Source organism: Amphiprion ocellaris, chromosome 24 (genome assembly GCF_022539595.1).
Source record: "Amphiprion ocellaris isolate individual 3 ecotype Okinawa chromosome 24, ASM2253959v1, whole genome shotgun sequence".
Classification (NCBI taxonomy): domain Eukaryota; kingdom Metazoa; phylum Chordata; class Actinopteri; family Pomacentridae; genus Amphiprion; species Amphiprion ocellaris.
In genome coordinates, this window is record NC_072789.1 from 18,095,114 (window position 1) to 18,105,824 (window position 10,711).

At 42.8% G+C, this 10,711-nt stretch overlaps 1 protein-coding gene across 6 annotated transcripts in view; it reads right to left on the reverse strand.

The window, feature by feature from the left end:
- Positions 1-7,659, reverse strand: part of impg2b (interphotoreceptor matrix proteoglycan 2b) — a 45,254-nt gene extending 37,595 nt beyond the window's left edge. For 5 of the 6 annotated variants that reach the window (XR_004847572.2, XR_008600752.1, XR_004847571.2 and 2 more), the window contains exons 1-6: positions 7,431-7,659; positions 6,066-6,248; positions 3,169-3,335; positions 2,983-3,011; positions 2,188-2,220; positions 1,162-1,214 (exon numbers count right to left, since the gene is read on the reverse strand). Coding sequence is in view for 2 of the 6 variants with exons in the window: in XM_035949497.2 (XP_035805390.1) it covers positions 1,162-1,214; positions 2,188-2,220; positions 2,983-3,011; positions 3,169-3,335; positions 6,066-6,248; positions 7,431-7,512 (547 nt within the window). In the remaining 4 variants the exon portion in view is untranslated. The remainder of the gene's footprint in view (positions 1-1,161; positions 1,215-2,187; positions 2,221-2,982; positions 3,012-3,168; positions 3,336-6,065; positions 6,249-7,430) is intronic. The other variant, XM_035949500.2, reaches the window with a different exon arrangement.
- Between the last annotated feature and the right edge of the window lie 3,052 nt (positions 7,660-10,711).

Sequence of the window (10,711 nt, forward strand, 5' to 3'; positions counted from 1 at the left end):
TGAATCATTTTACTAGAAGATAACAGAACATGACCTGTTTCTATTACTTGATCTAATAATGCCGATGTTCGTCAGTGTTTCTGTTCCCAGTGTTTTATTAAATCTAACTTCACTTCCATGGTGTGTTGGCCTTAAGGCAGAATTATCGATGTACTTTTATTTTGAAAAGCCTCTATCTTGGATGCATGGTTCAATTAAGTAAACTCCACATAGGTAATGTCATCAGTAATTAATTAGATTTTTGGACTCACACTCAAAGGGTTTATTTACATGTATTTATGTATACTGAAGGGCAAAAAGTTAGTAAATGTAGCACAATCCAAGGTGGCGTAAACCGGAGAATGGAAACAAAGCTGTCTGATAGCGCCGTGTGATGACGTATTCATCCGCTCTGCTCATCAACTAGTTCCACGTAACCAGTTCTGATGTAACGACAAAATGCTGTAGGTCGAGGACATCGTAAACTGAGGACCTGCTGTATTGCGAATCTACATGAATAAAATTAAAGTGAACTGATGGTGCAGCAGACCATTCTACCCAGCACTGACAGGGGACATCGTAGGGTCTGTACCCAACTATGCTAAAGAAGGACGTGTTGTGAATCTGTGCAATATAAATAAAGCTGAATTGATGGTGTAGAATGGTCTGCTGCTCCTCATTCATCAAAACAAGGTGCAGCAGACCATGATGGATTAAGACTGGAGAAGTTCTGGTTGCTGGTTTATGTTCAGTAGAAGTCTTTAACAGTCAGACCATTCTACACAGGATGTAGAATGGTCTGCCACACCATCATCATCATCATTCTGCTGCATTAAAGCTCTGACAATGAATTCTTCTGAACCAATCCCAGCCTGAGGTCCTGCTTAGACCTCCAGGTTCTTCTGAGTACAAACTAAACACATGAAACTATAGGAGAACGTCCTGAAAACAGTCAGGAACATCTAAGCTCCCCGGTTAAAGCATTTGATTCAAACAGATTAAGTGTTCCGGCTACTACAAGTCGCTGCTTAATGCCCTAAACAGATTAACGTTCTCCAGAGAACCTCAGCTGCTGCTTCCTTTCCCTCCTCAGCAGAGAAAACGTTCCTCAGGGGTTTAACATGAGAACATCCAGTATAAAGGATCCATATGAACTGTTGTTTAGTGAACAGGTGAGATTACCTGGCAGAGAGCCGCTCAGCGAGGCTTCTGATTGGACGCTGGACATCTCAGAGCTGCAGAACAAAGAGAAGAAAACATTCAGAAAAATCTGAAACAGAAATAAAATCACAGAACAATGAACGGATGATTCTTCCACACGAACTGAAAACACTAATTTATACCATGAATACTGATTCATACAGTAAATAATCAGTTTGAATGAACAACCAGAGTCAAAATTCCAATTTGAAGGATTCACCTTCAGCAGATGAGTAAAAATTAAGAAAACATCTTTAAAAAGTCCTTCAAATAGTTTCCGTTCATCTTTAAATCCGTGAAACTTTCAGAACTCAAACCACTCGACTGTAGAAAACAGATGACAAATGAGCAGATTTCAAACAGTTTCTGTCAGAAAACAAACCAGAAAACCGGCGTCTGACTGGAGAAGATAAAACTCAGTTTTAATTTATGCGGCTAACAGCAGCTTTACCTGTTAGCTGAAGTCATGCTAACGCCAACAAGCTAACATGCGTAAAAGCCGTATTTTCACACTGCAGACCCACTAGAAAAGCAAAATAACATCTATTACAATGCTAAATGTAGCATGTTAGCCTGCTGTTGTGTGACATTTTAACATGTTAGCATGCTAATCTGTAGCTTGTTAGCTTGTTAATTAGTTTGTTATTGGTCATAATAGCGCAACCATTTAGCATTGTTGTAAGGCTAAGGTTTTGATTGGTACATTAGCCTGCTAAAGAATTACATATTAACAACATGGAACACGTTAGTGGGCATTAGCAGATATTAGCGGGCGTTAGTAGGTGTTAGCAGATATTAGCAGGTGTTAGCGGGCCTTAGCAGGCGTTCGCAGATATTAGCAGTTGTTAGCGGGTGCTAGCGGTTGTTAGCAGATGTTAGCAGGCTTTAGCAGTTGTTAGCAGGTGTTAGCAGATGTTACAAGGTGCTAGCGGATGTTAGTAGGCATTAGCGGTTGTTAACAGACGTTTGCATATATTAGCGGATGTTAGCAGGCATTAGCGGGCCTACCTGCAGGGCGGAGGACCTGAGGATTGGGTCACACTGCAGCAGGTGATGAAACAACAAAGGAGTCAATAGAACCAGTGGGTTTACTGCTGCTGCTAAAATCAACGTTAACTGACAGAATCACGACTCTAAAGCTGAATTGACACAAAACTGATCTGAACGGAGGTTCTTAGAGTCCAGAGTCAGAATCTGAAGCTGCACCACAACATACAGTCATGGATAAATGATTAGACCATCCTGGTTTTCTTCTATTTCTTGTTCATTTTAATGCCTAGTACCAGGTCCGTTAGTTTGGACAAATATAATGATAACAACAAATATAACAACATTGACTTGTTGGAAAATCCAGTCATTGGAGGCAGGAAAGAGTTTTCCAGCTGATGGAAGAAGACTGTTTTGTAGAGTAGGCATTATGTGAGAGCTGACAGCTTCTGAGTTGCGCTACGGCTTGAATGTCAGCAGGAAACCACTCTAGGCCATGAAATGTCTTCTTATAGACCCTGGAATACAATGAAGCTGAAGCAGGTCAGATAGGACAGAAAGTATGATGGAATCAGCTGCATTTAAAGTCCTGTTCACTGTATTGTTCAGGTAATTAACCTTTAGTGGTACCAGGTGTTAAAATGAACAAGAAACTGAAGAAAACCAGACTGGTCTGATCATTTATCCACGACTGTAGTTTAGACAAAAACAGCAAAACAGAGCAAGAAAAACTAGAACATCACATCTAATCATGGAAAACAGGAAACATTTAAAGACTTCAGTAGCTAATAACTGATACTAAACCTGTTTACTGACCTGTTCGTCGCCGCTGCCATGGCAACCCTCTGAAATAAACAAACACATCATCAGCAAAGAAAATGACTTTTCAGGAACAGTTTGAACTCAGAGACGCCAGTTTAATCTGCAGAACCAAACGTCCTCCAGGAGACGTTCTGGTCACTCATTGGTCAGAGTAGAACTACTTCCTGTCTCGGTACTCACGCTCCTGATGAGGCTGACGTGCTCCTCTGATTGGCTGAAGAAGCTGCCGATGTCATGGACGCTGACGGAGCCGTCAATGCAGCGTCCGACCCACCGCTGGTACTCATCACGCTCCGGTAGACGATCCCAGAAGATCTTAAAGGCCTCCCACACTGTCTCCTGACACACTGACACACACACACACACTTGTAATATATCTGTATACACCTGTATACACCTGGAACACACCTGTATACACCTTTATACAGTGGCGGAGAAATGTTTTGGGACCCCCATACATTTGTGAAATCCTGCATTAAGAATCCCTCTGAGGTCTTCAGTATAATTCCTTTGAGTCCATCACAGCCAGAAAACTAAACACATCCTAAAGATGACATTAAAACCTGAAAACTGATTGGTTCCATAAAAATAGATCAGAACTGTTGAGCCTTGGCTCATTGGGTGAGTCCTTCAGCAGCTGGATTCACTCTGCAGAAATACAAACCAACCAACATCTGGAAGACAAACCAACATCTGGACGTCAGAGAGTTTCTTCAGCATAAAGTGTTCCACTGGCACTGTACGTGGACGACTTTAGATCATGGCTGAAGGTCCTACAAGGCTGTCTAGATAAACCTGACCAATCAGAGACAGAGTTAGCCCCAAGAACTGGACAGACAGGAAGTGGAAAAAGACTGTGTGGTCAGATGAGTCCATCTTCCTCCTGCTGATGTGAAACATCATCTCCAGCATGGACAGGACCTGCTGTCAGGCACGGTGGAGGAGGTATCATGGTGCTGCTGGTGTTAATCGTCTCTCTGTGACGGAACATTTTGATCATAAAGAAAAATACTAGGTTGTTCTTTTGTTGTTTTGTGTTTCATTTTTGTAATATTTTGTCGTTTTTTGTTATTTGTCTTTTTTGTCTGAATTTTTTCATTTCATTTGTTTGTCATTTTGTAACCATCCATCCATCATCCAACCATCCATCATCATCCATCCATCCATCATCCAACCATCCATCATCCATCCATCCATCCTCTATCCATCCATCATCCATCCATCCATCCTCCATCCATCCATCATTCATCCATCATCATCCATCCATCCATCCATCCTCTTCTTCTTATCTAGGGTCGTGGAGGCAGCAGATGAAGCAGGTCATTCCAGACGTTCCTCCACCCAGCAACACTTTCCAGCTCTTCCAGGGGGATCCCAAGCCGTTCCCAGGCCAGATGAGATATATAATCCCTCCAGAGGTTTCTGGGTCTACCCTGAGGTCTCCTCCCAGGAGGACGTGTTCATAAAACCTCCAAAGGAAGTCTCCCTGGAGGATCTGAATCAGATGTCCAAACACTTGGTAACTTTTTTGTCAATTTTTTTTTGTCTTTTTTTGTTTTGTTTTGTTTCATTTGTATATTTTTTTGTTATTTTGTGTCTCATTTTTGCAATATTTTGTCTTGTTTTTGTCTTTTTTTGTCTGACTTTTGTCGTCTGTCTCGTGTTTTTGTCATTTTGTTTCTCGCTTTTGTCCATTTTTTGGTCACTTTGTAACTTTTCATGTAGTCTCTTTTTTGTGTAGTTTCATGTCATTTGTTCCATTTTCCAAACCCACATGCTCCCTTCTGCTGTTCCGTCAAACTGGATGTTTACATTTAGAATTTAGCTTTTCTTGTAAACAACAAACAAACATCATGTGTATTTGTTTGTGTCTAATGCAGCCTCACATTTAGACACGTTAAAGTGATTTTTCCATAAATATTTCATAATGATATTTGAGATTGTGTCAAATTTTGAGGGTGTTGAAAAGTTGTTTCCACTGCCGTAGAAACCTGGAACACACCTGTAAACTACTGGAACACACCTGTAAACACCTTTAGACATTGTTTTCATCCAGTAGAGGACATTTAATACTGTAAATATATTTACTATATGGAAACTATTAGTGTTGGTTAACAAAAAAACAACAGTTTCTGTAATTTACTCAGATTAGTCAATGACTGGTTTCTGGTAGAACTAAAGACGTTTTTACAACATAAACCATGAATTCATGTGTTTTAATCCGAGTCTAACTGAAGAGACTATGAGATCAATAATATTAGCTCTAAAGTGATCAATAGATGATCAGAACAGTTGATAACAGACCTTTAGACAAGAACAGCTGATAACAGATCTTTAGACCAGAATAGCTGATAACAGATCTTTAGACTAGAACAGCTGATAACAGACCTTTAGACTAGAACAGCTGATAACAGATCTTTAGACTAGAACAGCTGATAACAGACCTTTAGACTAGAACAGCTGATAACAGATCTTTAGACTAGAACAGCTGATAATAGATCTTTAGACTAGAACAGCTGATAACAGATCTTTAGACCAGAATAGCTGATAACAGATCTTTAGACCAGAACAGCTGATAACAGATCTTTAGACTAGAACAGCTGATAACAGATCTTTAGACCAGAACAACTGATAACAGATCTTTAGAACAACTGATAACAGATCTTTAGACTAGAACAGCTGATAACGGATCTTTAGACTAGAACAGCTGATAACGGATCTTTAGAACACCTGATAACAGATCTTTAGACCAGAACAGTTGATAACAGATCTTTAGAACAGTTGATAACAGATCTTTAGAACACCTGATAACAGATCTTTAGACTAGAACAGCTGATAACAGATCTTTAGACTAGAACAGCTGATAACAGATCTTTAGACCAGCGCTGATTACTGCTGGAACCTTCAGGTTGAGTTTATCGTTTGTCAGAATCCGTCTGGGTGACCTCCGACCTGGGTGGGATCGGCTGCCTCACTGACCAACTTTAAGCTGCTAAGTCTGTTTGGATAAAGAGCTTGAGGACACGTTCAGGTGGAGAGAGAACCGGCAGAACCATTTAGAACCTCTTAGAACCTACCTCTGAGGTGGAAGTAGCTGAGGTGGTTGGCGGCGGCCTGGTCGAAGGTCTCCTGGTTGCAGAGCGCCACTCCGCTGGGGAACAGGATGTTCCTTCTCCTCCGAGTCACCACTGAGTGTCTCCTGAACGTCAGCTGGTCCAACTCGTCCACCGACCGTCCAGAACCGGCAGAACTGGCGGCTTCTGGAGACGACAGACACGGTTCTGCTACTTGGTTTCAACCAGAACTTTCTACAGAAGAACCTCAATGATAACCTTATCCCCTAACCCCTCAATCTCAACACTAGACCCAAAGAACCTCAACGTTAGACCCTAAGAACCTCAACCATGAACCCTAGACCCTAAGAACCTCAACATGAACCCTAGACCCAAAGAACCTCAACCCTAGACCCTAAAAACCTCAACCATGAACCCTAGACCCTAAGAATCTCAACATTAGACCCTAAGAACCTCAACCATGAACACTAGACCCTAAGAACCTCAACATTAGACCCTAAGAACCTCAACCATGAACCCTAGACCCTAAGAACCTCAACCATGAACCCTAGACCCTAAGAATCTCAACATTAGATGCTAAGAACCTCAACCATGAACTCTAGACCTGAAGAACCTCAACCCTAGACCCTAAAAACCTCAACCATGAACCCTAGACCCTAAGAACCTCAACCCTAGACTCTAACCCTCAACCAGCACTTTCACCAGAAGAACCTCAACTCTGATCCTTAACCTCAGGAGACAAAATTTGCATTAAAAAAGCGTAGAAATTCAAACTGTAGATGAGATTTTTGTTCAATGAATCAAGAATTCATTACAAGTTATTGTAGGAGCTTGAGGAGAAACCAACCAGATATCTCCGGGAGGTTCAAGAAAGAAACGTTGGTATAATCATAGGAGCTTGAGGAGCAACCAACTGGAAATCTCCAGGAGGTTCTTGGTCAAGAAAGAAACGTTGGTATAATCTATGAACTATGACCTGGAGAATCTTCACAAATGTATGATTAAAGTTAATTCCATGTTAAGATGTTAAATTACTGATAAGTCTTTAAGTCTGAACTTAGAAATCAGATCCTGTCGAGCCTCAAAGAGCAGAAACTGTTCAAAGTTTGATGGAAATTCAGAGAAAATCTGAGAAAACTAAACTTGTTGCTTTTCTTGGTGTAAAACTGACTTTAGATTCAGCTTTCAACACATTTAACTGGACTTCCTTCACTTGATGCTGATAACTCTGAGTTAATGACACGTTTAGATGATAAGTTCCTGATGAACCTCTAGAACAGAACCGGTAGATCAGCTGATCTTCTATCTGGACCCTGACGTTGATCTGATGTTCCCCCTGAGGACTGCTAGCGTTAGCATGGTACCAACCCGACAGCAGCGCCGCTCCAAACGCCAACAGAACCAGACGCCACATCTCTGAAGAACCTCCTCCCAACCCAAGAACCTTCATCTCCTCAGAGCAGAACCAGGCTGGTCCAGCAGCTCCATGTCCAGAGAAGGAGGAGGAGAAGAAGGAGAAGGAGAGCAGCAGAGTGTCCTGATGCTGCTCTCAGGTGAGCAGATGGGACTTTACTGCGGAGATCTTTCTCCTCTTTGCTCTAATCCTATTTGTTAAGCTGCTGGACTGGATGAGTGTCAGAGCGCCGGCAGCCAATCAGACGAACAGCTGATGATGTCGGCAGGAGAACCCCCGCAGGAACCCAGAGAACCCCCGCAGGAACCCGGAGAACCCCCGCAGGAACCCGGAGAACTGGACGGATGATGTTCAGCTGGTATCAATCAATCAATCAATCAATCAACCAATCAGCTGGAATCCAATATGATCTGTATCAATAATCAGCTCTCTGCTGTGAAATCAATAACCTGATCAGTCATCTATAATCAGCTCCTTCAGTCTAACAGCAGGAAAACTAAACCAATACACCTTATTGATTAGACACCAACCTGACTGATCACAACTTATTGATCAGTGATCAGAAGTGTCGGACCCTCAGGTTCTGGTTCAGATTAATTTAGGAGCTTAAATCCAGAACCAGGACCAGGATCATAAACAGAACCAGAACCAGGACCAATAATAGAACCAGGACCAGGACCAAAAACAGAACCAGGACCAATAACAGAACCAGGGCCAGGACCAATAACAGAACCAGGACCAGGACCAAAAACAGAACCAGGGCCCAGACCAATAACAGAACCAGGGCCAAGACCAGGGCCAAAAACAGAACCAGGGCCAGGACCAATAACAGAACCAGGACCAGGACCAAAAACAGAAACAGGGCCCAGACCAATAACAGAACCAGGGCCAAGACCAGGGCCAAAAACAGAACCTGGGCCAGGACCAATAACAGAACCAGGACCAAAAACAGAACCAGGACCTGGACCAAAAACAGAACCAGGGCCAGGACCAAAAACAGAACCAGGACCTGAACCAAAAACAGAACCAGGGCCAGGACCAATAACAGAACCAGGACCAGGACCAAAAACAGAACCAGGACCTGGACCAAAACAGAACCAGGGCCAGGACCAAAAACAGAACCAGGACCTGAACCAAAAACAGAACCAGGGCCAGGACCAATATCAGAACCAGGACCAGGACCAATAACAGAACCAAGACCAGGACAAGGACCAATAACAGAACCAGGACCAATAACAGAACCAGGACCAGGACAAGGACCAGTAACAGAACCAGGACCAATAGCAGAACCAGAACCAGGACCAGGACCAATAACAGAACAGAACCAGGTCAAGGACAAAGGCCAAAAACAGGTCCAACTAGGACCAATAACAAGTCCAGGACCAGGACAAGGACCAATAACAGAACCAGGACCAGTACCAGGAAAAGGACCAATAACAGAACCAGGACCAACAACAAAACAAGGAACAAGACCAGGACCAGGACCAATAACAGAACCAGGACCAAGACCAGGACCTGGACCAATAACAGGTTCAGGTCCAGGGTTGATGTGTGATTCTTGTCTCATGTTTAGTATCAGACCTCCGTCAGCCCCCCCTCTGATCCTCTAATAAGCTGTAAGCTGATTGGTCCTCAGCAGGGGGGGATTACACAATACACACACAGACAGTAAACACACACATAATACACACTGATACACACACACACACAGACAGACACATAATACACACACTAATACACAACAGACACACTAATAATACACACTGAGACACAGACAGAAATAGACACAACCAACACACACACACTGACACACTAATAGTACAGTCCCTGACAAAAGGACACAGTAACTTCAAATGTCGTATAACTTTATTTCTCATCAATCAGTTGGTTTATTTTAATGTGAGGGGTGTTCACATTAATACCTGGGTGCAAAATGAAACTGTCAGAAAGTGTCCTGATGTTCACAGCTTGGTAAAGCCCAAAACATCTGGTTTTGCAAGAACAAAAGTCTTGTCTCGTCTTTAAATGATTCAACCAATCACAGCTTAGGTGTGTATAAGAAGAACCCCAGCACACCTGACCCTCATGTGAAGTCCACCTGACTTCTGACAGCATGCCAAAGGTTCAACCACAGACCAAAAAGCTGATCATCAAGATCCTTAAGACCCAGTCTGCTGCTGAGGTGGCAGACAGCTTTAATGCATCCAAACGTCAAGTGGAGAAGATAAGACAAAGATCTGAAGAAACTGGTGACGTTCATGACAATCCCAGGTCAGGCAGACCCCGTTAGAGAAGACCGTTTGTTGCTTCGATGGTCCAGGTCCAGCCCCTCTTCACCTGCAGCAGAGCTACACGTGAACTGGTCACCAGAAACCCTTTTTTCTGATGAATCATCCACTGAACTGCATCCCAATCGACGCAAATACTGCAGAAGACCTGTTGGAACCTGCATGGACCCAAGATCCACCAAGAAAGCAGTCAAGTTTGGTGGAGGAAGAATCCTGGTTTGTTGTTCCATCCAGTATGGGGTGGAGGAGAGATCTGCAGAGTGGATGGAAACATCTACAGCCTGAAGGATCAAGAAGTTCCTGCTGCCCATTACATCCCAAACTACAAGGGAGGGCAAATCCTGCAGCAGGATGGTGCTCCTCATACTTCAGCCTCCACATAGAAGTTCCTCAAAGCAAAGAAGATCCAGGAGCTCCAAGATTGGTTGGTCCAGTCACCTGACATGAACGTTACTGAGCATGTCTGGGGTAAGATGGAGGAGGAGGCTTGGAAGATGAAACCCAAGAATCTTGATGAACTCTGGAGCTCCTGCATTCCAGATAACTTCATCAATAAGGTCATTGGTGAGACGTACGGATGCAGTCCTCCAAGCTCATTTTTTTATTTAACCTTTATTTATACAGATAATCCCATTGAGACACTGCGTCTCATTCTGAAGAGAGACCTGTCCTTAAATAACAAGACAGCAACTCATGGGAGTCATACATATTCTTTTTTGCAAGACACCGTGACTTTATGTTCTGATGTTTTTGTAGCATATTTGTGTAATCGAAATAAAGGATATGTATAATTTCTACATTATTTTTGTATGTGACAAGACTTTTGTCTGAGCAAAATCTGACCTTTCAAGCCTAATTACATGATAAAACTAGTCTAGAGGGCTTAGCCATTCGTATGAGCCATTTCTGATTTCAGTTGATCAGCTACAGGGACTGTACACACACTG